Raw genomic sequence first — 17,598 nt, forward strand, 5'->3', positions numbered from 1 at the left:
TGAAGTCTAATGCAGAAGTTTATTTATTTATACATCCCTCTTGTAGAATCTAGAGGTTGGGTAGCCATCTCTACAGTCAAACATGCCCAGATGTGAGGTGAACTGAATTGTCCTTCCACACTCCATGCTCTGTAATATCAGAAACTTTTTCTTGCAGTCCACACATATTTGAAAACTAAACACCCAATGACCCAAACCCAAGCTTTATACATTAACAGGGAGCACACATGCATAAAAATTAGCAGTGAGCAATGGTTTCAATGTCAGTAGGGTGATAGGTCTACAATGGGTTTGCAGTCCAAACCATAGAGGAGATATTCAAGGGCTTAGGACCTAAAACTTGGCATGGATTCAGTGACCAACTGACATGGGAGCCATGCACCACCACCAGTATGGTGGCCAACATACCGATATCTCAGTTGGACTAAATAGGAGACACAAAGTGCAATAGGGACCTCACTTGTCCAAATTAGTATTACTGTTTGTACCTCAGGTATTGCTATGGTGTCCTTATGTGAATTAAAACCTTATACAATGAAATGACAGATTGTTACTATTTGTATTGAGAAATTCCCAAAGTATTACTAATTGTTCTTTTTCTAAATACATTGTGTCTCATGTTGCCTAACCTAACTTACTCAGTTTGGGATTGTGTGCCTCCAGGGGGTGTTTTTATTACGGGCCTTTGAGGCAACTCAAGGCCAATGATGTTCTCTTTGCTTTCTCCCGGACAGGTAGGTGATCCAGAAAACCCAGGTGGGTAGGGAGGAATATTTGAGCCCATGGGCTTGGTCAACCCTGGCCGCCCTCCTGGTTTCTGTGGTGGATGGCTGCCTTCCTCGGGATGGCTGGGTATACCGGGAAGCTGGGACTTGGGGAGTCGTGTTGGCTGCTGCACTTGAGGAGGGACAGGTTTCCCATCTAGTGACTCTGCTCCAGTTTCAGGCAAGGAGTGAAGAGACACATGCTCATTTGAGGGGGGAAGGATTACCACCCGCCCTACTGTTTTTACTTGGACACATGAGAGATCTTGGTGATCCCGTGAATGATCGCTATGGTGCCTTCCGTGATCACCGTGATGATGTGGGTGGCCATCCCTATCAGGGTGCCGTTGACCATCCCTATCAGGGTGACGGTGACCATCCCTATCAGGGTGGCGGTGACCATCCCTATCAGGGTGGCGGTGGCCATCCCTATCAGACTGGCGGTGACCATGACCATGATTCTGAGAATGACCATCTCCATGACGGCCATGATTTCCCTTCTTTCTGCCATGGCCATGATGGTCATCTTCATGGCTTTCGCGATCAGCATGGTGTCCATCTTTCCCTGGTTCTGGTCCAGATTGTTGTTCACCACCTTCTTGTGCCTAATAGCACCATAAAAAATAAAGATCCAATCAGTATCTGTTACCAAGAGAATGCCCTTCTATGTTTGGGTCAAGATGCAATGGATGGGAAAGAATCAGGCACATTTATTTGCTTGGAAGTCTATTTAGTCCTGGTAGAAAACTGTGTGCACCACGCATTATCACAAATGGCTTTTAATGACTCCGAAATGAAGCCAGCCTTCTGCATTACCTGGATTCATGGGTGCAAAGTCACCATGAAAGTGGAAATCCCTTGAATAAAAATGCACCAATTCTTTACTTAGGAGAACATGCCTCTAGGAATCTCCATTGTGACTCTTCTGATGGAAGTTTGGAAGTTGACCATAGAATCATGCTGGAAAACTTAGAATTTGTTAGTGTGTGTGTGTGTGTGTGTGTGGTGGGGAGTTCATTACCATTTTTTTTTTCATTTTTGTGTGCTGTTCCATCTTCCAGGAGCATGGTTTACATTGCTTTTAAGCTGCATGGAATAGCATTCCTTTGCATTTCCTCAGGGTTGCTATAGACCCAGCAGCACCCTGGAAGTTAAACGGTATCAGAGTCTGGAAAGCCAGCCTGCAGGCTCTCTGCTGTTATTGGTTTAGAAAGTATCTATTTGGGTTTGGAGTCCACCCTTTTTCCTGGGGTTGAGATCTCCATTTTGGAATCTCCCCTGCCTCCTTCAGTAGAGGAAAAAGCCTCAGATGTGCTGTTGGTCAGACAGGCAAAGCTCTGAAAAGTCATTGTGAGTACAATTGAGTACAATTGAGATACTGAGATAGATAGATAGATAGAATAGCAATTAAGAAATTGAGTTATAGATAGAAATTGAGTTATTGAGAAATAGAGAGAAATAGTTATTGAGTACTATTGAGCATTACTTCATCTCCAAAGCTAACCTTGAGCTTAGATAGGAGAAGACCTGTTCTTTCTAACCATAGCAGCTCAGGGTTAGGGTGAAAGATCCCAGGATTTTTTCTACCTTTTGGAGAAAAGCTACCTCAGTAATTGAAGAAAAGGGAAAGAAAGAACATCTCTATGGTTTCCAGAATTGACTGTTTGTGTTGTAACTTTATCAAGCTGTGCCAAGTCTGCCAAGGACTTTGGAAATAAATATTTTTGTTGATGTTCATATTTTGACTGGCATCAGTTGCTGAAAGTATTGAGTTATTGCTTCAAAGAAAGATCCCCAGCAGTTCGCCCAGATAAAGAGAGAAGCACATCTTAGTTTTAACATTATAGCGTCTGGGTGTGACGGCACATGTGCATCCTGCATTCTTAACACCCATGAAAGTGGAGCACCTTCCCAATTCCACTGCCAAAAAGAAGGTTGTGAGAGGGAGGTGCGTAATTACGCTTCACGTTCACTGAGGCTAGATGCTCAAGACCCTTGTGAAAGTGAAAAACGGCAAAAGAACCAACTTCCACTGGAATGTGATCACAGAATTGCATTGGAGAATCTAGAAATTCCTACAGAAGTGTTCTCTGGTGAAATCTCTAGGTTGTCCACAATGTGTGGAGGAGGTTGACCAAAAAATCACACTGGAGGACCTAAAGAGTACATTTACAATACAATCTGTTGAAAAACTAAATCCAGAAAAATCAAAATTGCAAATGTGGAGGGATGACTGTAATTATTATATGTATTTCAGAAGCTAATATAATGCCTGCCTGCTGCTGCTAAACAATGTGATAGTATTCACACTTTGTCAAATTTGCCTTTTTTTTGGACAAGATCCCAGAATCCTTTGGGCAATTTGCACCGGGATTGTGGCACAGCTGGCTGAGTGTTAGCTGCATTAAGATCACTCTGACCAAAAGGTCATGAGTTCGAAGCCAGCCCGGGTTTGAGTGGGTTTCCAACCAATTGTGTGTATCCTGTTGTCAACCTTTGTAACCCGAAAGACAGTTGCATCTGTGGAGAGGCTAAATTAACTGATTTATGAGGCCATAAAGAAGACTCCAGCAAAGCATTCCAGCGGGGAAGCATGCGGGGAATGCGGAAGTGCTTCGTCAGCGTCGCAGATGGACGATGAAAGCGACAGCTCCCCTGGCGGCCAGAAAAAAAAGTTAAATAGCCTCTGTGTATGTCTGTATATGTTTTTATGTCAAAAATTGGCATTGAATGTTTGCCATATATATGTACACACTGCAATCTGCCCTGAATCCCCTGCGGGGTGAGAAGGGTGGAATATAAAAACTGTAAATAAATAAATAAATAAATAAATAAATAAATAAATAAATACTTGTTAGGAGATTCTGGGAATAATAGTCCAAAAGAAAAAGATTTTTCCAAGTTCTGTTCATCTGCATATACTATGGGTTGTTGTCTGACAATAATGTGCAACTGAGCATCATACCTGTGGAGGGAAGAGGGTGCACGTCACAGTGATAAATTTCCGATTTTCTATCCGACTCTCCACCACAGAGCCTTTGCATAGACCTGTTGCCTAGGAAAATATATAGAAACATATTATCTATCAGCAGATCATTTGAACAAAAAAAAATCAATTTCATACCAGATTTCAGTTTTGAATATCTAAAACCATCCCTCCCTGAGATGCATACTGTGTGATGCATCTGAGCTTGGTGTAGAAGTAATGGACACACTTGCACATTCACACCAGCGTTTGGACACATCCACAGTAGAGACTTGAACTTCTTATTTGTTCTCCCCTAATAACCCTGGAGATTGAGGAGGGACTGAGGGCAGAGAAATGTTACGCACCACAATGGAGATATATTGTACTGTGGCTCTGTTGTTTTGTGTTGGTTTGAGTCAGGGAGGAATGGCTCCAAAATGGCAACTTTTTACAAAGTTACACATTGACAAGCTGGAATGTGTCCAGAGGAGGGCGACTAAAATGATCAAGGGTTTGGAGAACAAGCCCTATGAGGAGCGGCTTAAGGAGCTGGGCATGTTTAGCCTGAAGAAGAGAAGGCTGAGAGGAGATATGATAGCCATGTATAAATATGTGAGAGGAAGCCACAGGGAGGAGGGAGGAAGCTTGTTTTCTGCTTCCCTGGAGACTAGGACGCGGTACAATGGTTTCAAACTACAAGAGAGGAGATTCCATCTGAACATGAGGAAGAACTTCCTGACTGTGAGAGCCGTTCAGCAGTGGAACTCTCTGCCCTGGAGTGTGGTGGAGGCTCCTTCTTTGGAAGCTTTTAAACAGAGGCTGGATGGCCATCTGTCAGGTGTGATTTAAATGCAATATTCCTGCTTCTTGGCAGGGGGTTGGACTGGATGGCCCATGAGGTCTCTTCCAACTCTTTGATTCTATGATTCTATGATTTTTCTGTGACTTAGCACTTACTGCAGTTTCAGATGGGAGCAGTGGGCACTTGGAGATGTCAGGCACAGGCCCACTTTTGCGGCACGATGTCTCCTGGATGGTGAACTCCACAAAATTTGAAGGACCGACGACCCACTGTGAAAAGTTCATACATAATGAGTTAGAGATTTTGCATTGTCTAGCATAGAACAAAAGCTCTTTGATATCCTAATATCAGGTACAAAAGAGTTCGATTTATGTGTTGGAGGCATTGTCAGAATGTCAAAAAACAAAACTGAACATTAAAACAAAACAAAGCGTAACATTTCAATCAACTGCATCAATCAACTGCATATTAATGAGTGCTAAAACGTGTCTGTATTGTTGAAGGCTTTCATGGCTGGAATCACTGGGTTGTTATAGGTTTTTTTGGGCTATATGGCCATGTTCTAAAGGCATTTTCTCCTGACGTTTCACCTGCATCTATGGCAAGCATCCTCAGAGGTAGTGAGGTCTGTTGGACTAATCACCTCTCAACAAAGGATTGCTCCAGGCACTGCCAGGCAATCAAATGCTAATCAAGGTGATCAGTTGAAACATTCACACCTAGCTCCAACAGACAAGAGTCCTTTGTCTCACCCTGATCATTCCACAGATATATAAACCCTTTTTCCTAGTTCCAACAGACCTCACTACCTCTGAGGATGCTTGCCATAGATGCAGGCAAAACATCAGGAGCAAATGCCTTTAGAACATGGCCATATAGCCCGAAAAAACCTACAACAACACAGTATTTTCTGTTGGTCATGTGGGAAGTGGCCCAGATCTATTGCCGGTGGGGTTCAGACTCCTCTTTGATTGTAGGTGAACTATAAATCACAGCAACTACAAATCCCAAATGTCAAAGTCTATTTTCCCCATACTCCACCAGTGTTCAAATTTGGGCATATTGAGTATTTGTGCCAAGTTTGGTGCAGACCCATCACTGTTTGAGTCCACACTGCACTCTGGATGTAGGTGAACTGCAACTCCAAAACTCAAGGTCAATGCCCACCAGTCCCTTCCAGTATTGGTCATGGGAGTTCTGTGTGCCAAGTTTGGTTCAGTTCCATCATTGGTGAAGTTCTGAATGCTCTCTGATTGTAGGTGAAGTATAATTCCCAGCAATTACAACTCCCAAATAAACCAATTGAGTTTCTCCATTGTATTTTCTTTAAGTTTGGTTTGGACAACTCATTAGAAATCATTCACAGATATAGACTCTGTGCCAAAGAGTACCGGCATCTCAACAAATTACAACTCTCATGATTCTATAACAGGCATGGGCAAACCTGGGCCCTCCAGGTGTTTTGGACTCCAACTCCCACAATTCCTAGCAGCCGGTAAGTTTGCCTATGCGTGTTCTATGACACTGAGCTATGGCAGTTAAAGTGGTGTCAAACTGAATTCATTCTATAGTGTTGATGCACCTTTTAAATAATAGGCAATCCCAACCTTACCTGTGAAGTTGCTTTGGTTACATTGAGCATGGCAAAGTAATGTATATGATTAGTTTCTGCATTGAACTTGAGCAGGCTCTCCGATGCAGCCTCTTGAAACCTGGCTTCCGTTACGTTCCCAGCTACAGGGCAGTCCGGGCATAGTCTCGCTAAAGCCACGGCAGGAACTGTTTAGGGGGGAAAAAATAAGGAAACTAAGAATATGATTCTTAACTTCTTCTTGATGGCAACAAGTAATTGCAGCTTTTTCTTTCCTTCTTAGTGTGAGAAACTTTTCAAAACATGGTTGGCAAATGAGAAAAAAGCCCATGGAAACGTCTGAAATTCTTTGTGCTTTAAGTATATTATGTAACTGAAAGCCTTCAGTTCTGAGAACATTGATGTGCTGTAATCAACTCTGTTTTTTGACTAAAGCTCTCTGGATCTGTTTGTGTTTCTGAATTCAAGGACAAGAACTAAAGTGATTATTTGCTTTTTACATTTGGAAGTGACACTTGTTGTTCGGCAGCCTGCAGTGCAGCTGCATTTACACTGCATGGGTAGATTTCTCAAACTGTGTTGGGAGTATTTATAATACACTAGCGGTGCCCTGCCACTCGTTGCTGTGGCCCAGTCTGTTGATCTGGAAAATAAAGTAACAAGAAAGTGTTGGTTTCTAATGTATGTAATTTCTTTCTGCTTGTGGGTAAGCAGCATTTCTTGCTGTTTCTTTGCCAGTGTTGATGTGGAGATTGTCTGGTTTGCCTACTCTGGAACATGCAACATATCATTGCCCTTCTTTAGGGGTCCCTTTCAAATCTTTGATACTGCATCCGTCATATACATACATGTATATGTGTGAATGGCTGGATGGCCCTTTGTCAGGAGAGCTTTGATTATGTTTTCTTGCTCTGGTGAAGGGGGTTGGACTGGATGGCCTTAAGGCAGCATTTCTCAGTGTGGGGTTTGGGACCCCTTGGGGGAGTTGCGAGGGGGTGTCAGAAGAGTCACCAAAGACTACCAGAAAACACAATATTTTCTGTTGATCATGAGGGTTCTGTGTGGGAAGTTTGCCCCAATTCTGTCATTAATGGGGTGCAGAATGCTCCTTGATTGTCGGTGAACTATAAATCCCAGTAACTACAATGCCCAAATGTCAAGGTCTATTTCCCCCAAACTCCATCTGTGTTTATATTTGAGCATATTGAGTATTCGTGCCAAGTTTGGTCCTGGTCCATCATTGTTTGAGTCCACAGTGCTCTCTAGATGTAGGTGAATTAGAACTCCAAAACCCAAGGTCAATGCCCACCAAACCCTTCTAGTGTTTTCTGTTGGTCAGGGGAGTCCTGTGTGCCAAGTTTGGTCCAATTTCATTGTTGGTGGAGTTCAGAATGCTGTTTGATTGTAGGTGAAGTATAAATCCCAGCAACTACAACTCCCAAATGACAAAATCATAATTTTTTAAGTGATGGTCACTCCTTATGTTGTGAGACGTTTTGTTGCCAAACTGGGTGTGATTTCATTTATTTGTTCTTTTGTTTTTAAGGTACTCATTATGCACAGAGTATTTTTATATATATTGATTCATAAATGTATTACTTTCCATTTTAGTATGCATTTATTATATTTATACTACATCAATAAATTTATTCATGTTTAAGGTGTCATAAGACACTTTGGATTTTTTTTCTGCAACGGATTAACATGGTTACCATGTGGTCAACTGCAGAGCAACTGGAAGTGCTGGAAATAGCAACCTTCTTCAAATGTCCACTAGTAATTTGTTTGTATATGATTACGTTGCTAACTTATTCTGGTATGCAGCTTTCTTTCCTTTGCTCTATGTTTCTTGAGGTGATGGGAGGGGCTGCAGACCACATGATCAGATCTGAGACTGCTCAGACCTTGGACTCCATTAGACTCCCAGGTTCTTGATACTGTCTCTTACTTGCTTAGACGTTAGACCAGGCAAAACAAACTTCGATCCTCCAGGTGTTTTGGAGTCCAAAACACCCAGAGGGTCTAAGTTTGCCCATGCCTGCTTTAGATTGTTTAGAGCAGTGGTTCTCAACCTGGGGTCCCCAGATGTTTTTGGCCTAGGACTCCCAGAAATCCCAGCCAGTTTACCAGCTGTTAGGATTTCTGGGAGTTGAAGGCCAAAAACATCTGGGGACCCCAGGTTGAGAACCACTGGTTTAGAGCAAACTCAAGTTGTTGTTGATTGTAAGAAAGAGGCCCTGTGTTATTTGTACAGAGAAACTACTTTAAGCCTATCTGTAACTGGATTGACGAGTATGTACCTGTATGCCGAATACATGAAGGTTGTGAGTAAACCAAATATGTTTCTTTTAATGCAGTCTACCTTCTTTTTGTCTCTTGAGAGCATGATATAAAAAGAAGATGTTTTATGGGAGAATAGATGTTTCTGGGCACGGAAAGAACACTTCTGAAGAACTGCTATATTTTGTGCATTGGCATAATCTCTGTTTCTAACAGATCAGAGACAGCCATGTTATCAGTCTAACAACTGAAAATCAAATTGCCTTGCATAATTGTACCCTGGGCCTGTGTGATTTTTGCTTGCTGTGTTCTGCTCAAAGAAATAGATAGGCATACATACGTGTGCGTAAAGTGCAGTCGTAGTTGTACAGACAGCTGAAATCTTTATTCTTGTTGGCTTGAATTGTAAATTTACATTGCCCGTAAACCTAGAAAACGGAACGGTAGCAGATATTTACAGAACAATTACATTTTGCTCATAGTCGCAAAATTCCTAAATTAGCTCAATCCACTTTTGTTTTTCAAATAATAATAATAATAATAATAATAATAATAATCTTTAATAATCTTTATTTGTACCCCATCACCATCTCCACAAAAGGACTTGGGGTGGTTCACAGAAGCACTCCAAGTGCCATGTGCACACAACAATATAGAAGTATAAATACAATGACATAAGTATAATCAACAGTGCATAAAAATCTCATTAATAAAATTATAAAAAAATGAAAATTATAACATTTCTAAAATGCAGTGGAACCTGCAGGACAGCTATCTGTCATAACAATCAATCAAATTGTGGGCCAATATGATCAATGATTAATCACATTGGCCATGGATTACTCAGGCTCAAAGGCCTGTCTGAAGAGCCATGTTTTTAGACTCACCCGGAAGGCCTGAAGAGAGGGGGCTAAACTAATTTCTTCAGGGAGGGTATTCCAGAGCTGGGAAGCCACTACCAAGAAGGCCCTCTCCTTCATCCCCACCAACCTTGCTTGAGATGGTGGTGGGACTGAAAGAAGGGCCTCCCCAGCAGATCTTAATGCCCACAGAAGGAGATGTGGTCTCGAAGATAGGTTGGACCTGAAGCATGTAGGGCTTTATAGGTAATAACCTGCACTTTGAATTGGGCCCAGAAACTTATCAGGAGCCAGTGGTGATGTTCCCTAAAGCTCGCCCCAGTTAATTATATGGCTGCCGCTCTTTACACTAGCTGCAGTTCCCGAGTTGTCTTCAAAGGCAGTCCCATGTAGAGTGCATTACAATAGTCCATTCTAGATGTAATTAAGGCATGGGCCACCATGGCCAAGTCAGGCTTCTCAAGGTATGGTCACAGTTGGCGCACAAGTTTTAACTGTGCAAAGGCCCTCCTGGCCATTGCTGACACCTGAGCCTCAAGTGAAGAATCCAGGAGGACCCCCAAGACTGTAGACCTGTGTCCTCAGGGGGAGTGTAACGCTACCGAGTACAGGTAGCCACCTTATGCACTTATCGGCCTTGTGACTGACCAGAAGGGCTTCTGTCTTGTCTGGAATAAGTCTCAGATTAATCCAAGCAAGGATCCATCATTACCACAAATGTGCAGTGCAATCACCTATTCCCACACCATTTATCCATTTATTATTGTAGTTTTGTATTTTCTATTTTATTCTGAGAGCTGTAGTCCGAAACAAACTTCCAAACCTTGGTTATCTCTGATCGTTGGTGGCCGATCACAATGAGGTGACACACTCACCTTCTCAACTGGCAAAGCAGTACTGGAATTGTTGACTAAACTTAATGTTAATTTTAAAGTGATTGCTTACATTGTATTAGTCTAAACTATACTATGAGTAGAGCACCTCATTGGAGGCTTTTAAACAGAGGCTGGATGGCCATCTGTCAGGGGTGATTTGAATGCAATATTCCTGCTTCTTGGAAGGGGGTTGGACTGGATGGCCCATGAGGTCTCTTCCAACTCTTTGATTCTATGATTCTATGATTAGGCATGGGCAAACTTGGTCCCTCCAGGTGTTTTGGACTTCAATTCCCACCATTCCTAACAGCCTCAGGCCCTTTCCTTTTCCTCCTCAGCCGCTTAAGCATTTGCTCATGCCTGGTCCAAACTGTCCATCTGAAACCTGTATGTTCTATCTGTCTTTCCATCCATCTGGCCATCCAATCCTTCATCCATTCATCTTTTCTCTCCCCATCCATTAGTCTTTTCCCTCTTGTCTCAAAATGCCTCCTGGAGCAATGGATAGTTGGATGGCATTCCTAAGTCCATTTCTATGGGAGTTCTGCAACCAAATAGGATACTTGAGAATTCAGGAAAGCTGCTCGGTCATTTTCTGAGGCAGATCAAATACTTACGGTCTCATGTGCATGACGGAAAGTGCAGTTTTTCCATGATTTCCTACTCATGACATGACATTCAGTTTCCAGAACATCCAGCGTGAGATAGAAGAGAGACCCTCTGGGTCCCTAGAGATGTAAACGAAAAGCCTTTATGGCACATCATTTAGGAGAACAGTCAAAGGAAAACAAAGGAAAATGAAACAAACCCCAAACACTAAAACCCAGCATGTTTTAGCCAAAGAGAGACAGAAGTGTGTGCAAGCGTTCAGTATTGCACAAAGACAATGGTTCTCAACCTGTGGCCCGTGGACCACCAGTGGTCCGCAAGGACTAAAATATGGTTCGCAGCTCCATTGTTACCTTTTTATTATAACTTCTATAATTCCTCAAACAGGATTGCCAACATTTCGGCCAGAGTGTTCTGGGAACTGTAGACCAAAAAAGTAACCTTTCTCAGCTCTGTTATCCTGATATGTTTTATGGCCATTGTACTTTCTGTTACAATACTATACAGAGATGACTTCCAGACACGATTTTGGTTGTGCCATTACCCTGCCCCATCTACATGATTTTAATGAGGGAGGAGATATATATTATCAGATAGCAGTGGGTGTGCCCTATAAACTATTCAGATTCAGAAAAACGTATATATAGAAAAATGTGGGCTTGTTTTTACAAATGTGGACAAACCCACAGTGCAAATACACTCTATTCCAACATTTCTAAACCTGGAGGTTGGGACCCCTGGGAGGGTCAAGAGAGGGTGTCAGAGGGATCGCCAAAAACCATCAGAAACACAGTATTTTCTGTTGGTAATAGGGGTTCTGTATGGGAAGTTTGGCCCAATTCTATTGTTGGTGGGGTTCAGAATGCTCTTTGATTGTAAGTGAACTATAAATCTCAGCAACTATAACTCCCAAATGTCAAGGTCTATTTTCCCCAAACTCCACCAATGTTCACATTTGGACATATTGAGTATTCGTGCCAAGTTTGGTCCAGATTCATCACTGTTTGAATCCACAGTGCTCTCTGGATGAAGGTGAACTACAACTCCAAATCTCAAGGTCAATGCCACCAAACTCTTCCAGTATTTTCTGTTGGTAATGGGGGTTCTGTGTGGGAAGTTTGGCCCAATTCTATCGTTGGTGGGGTTCAGAATGCTCTTTGATTGTTGGTGAACTATAAATCACAGCAACTATAACTCCCAAATGTCAAGATCTATTTTCACCAAGCTCCACCAATGTTCACATTTGGGCATATTGAGTATTCGTGTCAAGTTTGGCACAGATTCATCATTGTTTGAGTCCACAGTGCTCTCTGGATGTAGGTGAACTACAACTCCAAAACTCAAGGTCAATGCCCACCAAACCCTTCCAGTATTTCCGTTGGTCATAAGAGTTCTGTGTGCCAAATTTGGTTCTATTCCATTGTTGGAGTTCAAAATGCAATTTGATTGAAGGTGAACTATAGATCCCAGCAACTACAGCTCCCAAACGACAAAATTAATCCTCCCCAACCCCGATGTCAAATTTGGGTGTATAGGGGATTTGTGCCAAATTTGGTCTAGTGAATGAAAATACATCCTGCATATCAGATATTTACATTATGATTCAGAACAGTAGCAAAATTACTGTTATGAAGTAGCAAGAAAAATTATTTTATGGTTGGTGGTCACCACAACATAAGGAAACTGTATTAAGGGGTTGCGACATTAGGAAGATTGAGAACCACTGCTCTATTCAGTAAAAGGGAACGTGTACAAGCAAGAAGATCAGAAGAAGATAAGGACCAGATGTGAGATACAATGTGCCTATGTATGTAGGCTTGATAAAAATGCACATCATAAGGGGAAAGAGATAATATCTAGGGAGTGCCTTTCAATGGGGAGAGGTAAGGGCCCTCCCATGGAAAGCCTCCATAATAGTTTCATATTGGAGCCCTGGTGGTGCAATGGGTTAAATCCTTGTGCTGGCAGGACTGCTGACCAAAAGGTCAGCGGTTCAAATCCAGGGAGAGCAGGTTGAGCTCCTTTTTTCAGCTCCAGCTCCCCATGCAGGGACATGAGATAAGCTTCCCACAAGGATGGTAAAACATCAAAACATCTGGGCATCCCTTGGGCAGTGTCCTTGCAGACAGCCAATTGTCTCACACTAGAAGCAAATTGCAGTTTCTCAAGTTGTTCCTGACATGAAAAAAACGTTTTAGTAACCACTTTATGATTTTTCGGTCCTAACCCCCCTTGTTCTCTAAAGTTACAGGACCCTTCAGCAACATCTGTATAATTCTGCCATTGCTAAACACACAACAGTTCTTCTGTAATGTTGGAGTGCAGTGTGCATGACTTATCTGTGGGATGCTTTGGGATAAGTGATGTGGCGGCAAAAAAAGCCAATGGGATTTTGGCCTGCATCAATAGGAGCATAGTGTCTAGATCTAGGGAAGTCATGCTACCTCTCTATTCCGCTTTGGTTAGACCACACCTGGAATATTGTGTCCAATTCTGGGCACCACAATTCAAGAGAGATATTGACAAGCTGGAATGTGTCCAGAGGAGGGCGACTCAAATGATCAAGGGTCTGGAGAACAAGCCCTATGAGGAGTGGCTTAAGGAGCTGGGCATGTTTAGCTTGAAGAAGAGAAGACTGAGAGGAGATATGATAGCCATGTATAAATATGTGAGAGGAAGCCACAGGGAGGAGGGAGCAAGCTTGTTTTCTGCTTCCTTGGAGACTAGGACGTGGAACAATGGCTTCAAACCACAAGAAAGGAGATTCCATCTGAACACGAGAAAGAACTTCCTGACTGTGAGAGCCATTCAGCAGTGGAACTCTCTGCCCCAGAGTGTGGTGGAGGCTCCTTCTTTGGAAGCTTTTAAGCAGAGGCTGGATGGCCATCTGTCAGGGGTGATTTGAATGCAATATTCCTGCTTCTTGGCAGGGGGTTGGACTGGATGGCCCATGAGGTCTCTTCCAACTCTTTGATTCTATGATTCTATGATTCTAAGTTGACACTGTCTGTGCCACCATCAGCTTCTGCTCAGGACTTAACCAACAATGGATCCCATGTCTCTCCTCCCTTTCTCCCAAAAGTCATTTGACCTTTTAGATGTCTCTGTATAGAGTGAAGAAAACAAAGTAAGTGCTTACCTGTGGCATTTCACGGGCATCAAAGATTCGCTGGAGACCCAAAACATAGCCCTCCTTTCGTTGTTTATTCAGCTTGTTGAGGGCCTCTTCTGCGATATCCTCCACCACAGAAGAATTACATGCTGGGGACGTTAACTGAATGGGGGGCGGTGGTAGAGCCAGGCAATACAATACCTGGAGCCCAAGCACAAAAAGTATTAGACGGGCCATTTGGAAATGCCTGGGAAGAGGGTGCTTAGAAATGTATTCAAGATTCTTTATATATCTGGAGGTGGTTTACTAATATTTGTTCTTCTCTTGCACATTGGCCCTCACCTTTAAACCTGGACATGGTCATCACAAACAATAACTCAGCCATTAGAAGATTACAGATGCAGTGAGTTGATGCAACTCACTGCTGAGTCTGTGTCCTTGGATTTAAACCAAGGAAGCCCTGCTCAGAACAGTGGCATTTTAAAAAGAATTTATGCTAACTATGACACTATCTCATACGGTTAAGTGAGACCCCAAAATAAGGTTGATAGTACAAACTGCAGCATCTTTAGAGGTCAGCTGTTACCAATAGTAGTGTGGATTTTGAAGAGGCACAGATAAAGGGTGAAAGAGAAACATATCAAGAGGAAGGAGCCTCAAGCAAACCCTTGTTGGGACTGCCTTCCATCTGGAAATCAATGTCCACACTGTGAAAGGCCATGCAGACCCAGAACAGGCCTCTCCAGTCACTTACAGATCCATCCACCACCAAGACCCTACCCTTGGAAGACAATCATACTAGGCCGTGTGTGTGTGTGTGTGTGTGTGTGTGTGTGTGTGTATATGTGTGTGTGTGTGTATGTATGTGTGTGTGTGTGTGTGTATATATATATATATATATATATATATATATATATATATATATATATATCCCTTGTGTGTGTGTGTGTATCTATATAAATAAAATGTAATGTTCATTTGTGGGATTCACAGAACTCAAAAACCACTGGGGGAATGGACACCAAATTTGGACACAAGACACCTAACAACCCAATGTATGTCCTTCACTAAAAAAAATATGATTTTGTCATTTGGGAGTTGTAGTTGCTGGGATTAATAGTTCACTTACAATCAAAGAGCATTCTGAACCCCACCAACAATGGAATTGAACCACACTTGGCACAAAGGACTCCCATGACGAACAGAAAACACCAGAAGGGTTTGGTTGGCATTGACCTTGAGTTTGGGAGTTGTAGTTCACCTCAAACAATGATGGATCCGGACCAAATTTGGCACGAATATTCCATATACCCAAATATCAACACAGATGGAGTTTGGGGGAAATAGATCCTGACATTTGGGAGTTATATTTACTGAGATTTATAGTTCACCTACAATCAAAGACCATTTTGAACCCCGCCAACGACAGAATTGGGGCAAACTTCCCACACAGAACCTTGATGATCAGCAGAAAATACTTAAGGCCATCCAGTCCAACTCCCTTCACAAGGGCAAGAAAACGTAATCAAAGCCCTCCAGACAGAGAGCCATCCAGCCATAGATATAGATAGATATATATGATTCACGCACACTGAGATATAATATCATAGATTTGAAAGGGACCCCTAAAGAAGGACAATTATATGTTGCATGTTCCAGAGTAAGCAAACCAGGCAATCTCCATAGAATTACAAACTGGCAATAAACATATATTACCTAACCAATAGGCCTGGGCGGTTTCGTTTCGTTAATTCGTAATTCGTTAATAATTCGTTAATTTTTCCATTTACAAAACGATAACGAACCATTCTGGAGCAATCATTAAAAAAAACGAATTTTTAAATAGTTTTGTAAATGCTTTGTATTTCGTTATTGAATTCGTTTCGTTATTGTTCTGAGGTCGTTTCGTTATTATTTCCGCATGTCTGGGCCAGTTTTATGGTTTAATTAGTGAAATAAAATTATAATATCGCACCAACAGTCAAGAACAGAGGGAGAGGGAAGCTTCAGAAGTTGTTGGAGGTTTTTTAGCGAATTTCGCGGTCGCGTCCGCCATTAACGAATCGATTCGTTATTGTTTCGGAAATCAATTCGTTATTTTTTTTACCATTTTTACCATTTACGAAATTTCGTAAATATTGAACTTTTAAAAAGGAAAATTTTGTAATTATTTTAAATATCGAAACGCAAAAAACCCCAAAAAACGAATCGATTTTAGAAACAAATTTTTGCATTGTTACCCAGGCCTACTAACCAATATCAGTTTTCAGAATATGCCTCTGCAGTCATTTATAGACCCATCCACTGCTAAGACCCTACCCTTGGAAGACAATCATACTAGCCCATGGGTGATCATCTGTAGATATATATTGAAGTATATCAATTGTATCCCAGGTGTTCCTCGGGGGTAAGTGCCTAGAATTGCGAACTGGCATTACCAATGCCAACTTCCTTATTGCACTGTAATGTGTATGGGTTATTATAGCGGGGAACCATTGCATGCAGTCTGGAAATTGCTTATGAACCTTCCTTGTGGACTATGTGGGTGGAAGTTACATTCTCCCTACACTTCCTGCATGCCTAAGAATTTCCCAGAAGTTGTTCTAGATCAGTGGTTCTCAACCTTGGCTCCCCAGATGTTTTTGGCCTACAACTCCCAGAATTCCCAGCCAGCTGTTAGGATTTCTGGGAGTTAAAGGCCAAAACATCTGGAGACCCCAGGTTGAGAACCACTGTTCTAGATGATATCCAGGGATGTCCAGTCCATAATGTTGGGGGTAAAATTGATTATATCGGTTTATAAGCTGGATGGATGCAGGGAATGCTGTGGAAGTAGCATATCTGGATTTCAGTAAGCCTTCGACAAGGTCCCACATGACCTACTGGCAAACAAACTAGTCAAATGTGGGCTTGGAAAAACTACAGTTAGGTGGATCTGTAATTGGTTAAACAAACAAACTCAAAGAGTGAATCTCCCCAATGCTTCCTGGATCCTGGACCAGGGCCTGGTTGCTGTGATGGACTGGATGAGGGCTAACGAGCTGAAGCTTAATCCACACAAGACAGAAGTCTGCCTAGTCAGTCGTGAGGCTGATGGGGGTATAGGGTTGTTTGTTGTATGGTTCATGTTTTATGATGTTTTATATTTTATTGGTTTTACAGTTTTTAACATAGTTGACTGTTATATGTTTTAATTGTGTTACTCTCTAATCTTGTTTATATTGGGCTTGGTCCCCATGTAAGCCACCCCGAGTCCCTTCGGGGAGAAGGAGATGGGATAAAAGAATAAACTTATTATTAATACTTGAAACACAAACAAGATGAGTCCACAGCAGACACTCTGCTGGTTGTTGTATTGGATCACACATTGGAAATTGCCCACTGTGTTATGTATCAGTGAATAATGTGTACAGATCCCAGTAAGGTGGCCTTTTGCAGCTGGCAGATGGTAATTTTGTCTGTGCCGATTATGTTTAAATGCAGGCCAAGGTCTTTAGGCACTGCACCCAGTGTGCCGATCACCACTGGGACCACCTTGACTGGCTTGTGCCAGAGTCTTTGCAGTTCAATATTTAAATCCTCATATAGTGTCAGCTTTTCCCGTTGTTTCTCTTCAATCCTGCTGTCACCTGGGATTGCAACATCGACAATCCATACTTTGTTTGTTTTTTAAAACATAATCGTGAGGTCAGAAGTATGGCCTGCGCACTCCACCACTAGAGAAATTATACTGTTTA

The 17,598-nt window shown here is 42.2% G+C and overlaps 1 protein-coding gene across 1 annotated transcript; it reads right to left on the reverse strand.

The window, feature by feature from the left end:
* FETUB (fetuin B) lies at positions 1-14,130 on the reverse strand. Its single transcript, XM_060767421.2, has 7 exons — positions 13,889-14,130; positions 10,758-10,868; positions 8,746-8,833; positions 6,147-6,313; positions 4,690-4,803; positions 3,730-3,819; positions 1-1,369 (listed from the first exon to the last, which is right to left on the reverse strand). The coding sequence occupies exons 1-7, from the start codon at positions 14,096-14,098 to the stop codon at positions 635-637; spliced, it is 1,515 nt and encodes a 504-aa protein (XP_060623404.2). The 5' UTR covers positions 14,099-14,130; the 3' UTR covers positions 1-634.
* Positions 14,131-17,598: the final 3,468 nt, after the last annotated feature.

Source organism: Anolis sagrei, chromosome 3 (genome assembly GCF_037176765.1).
Source record: "Anolis sagrei isolate rAnoSag1 chromosome 3, rAnoSag1.mat, whole genome shotgun sequence".
NCBI lineage: Eukaryota > Metazoa > Chordata > Lepidosauria > Squamata > Dactyloidae > Anolis > Anolis sagrei.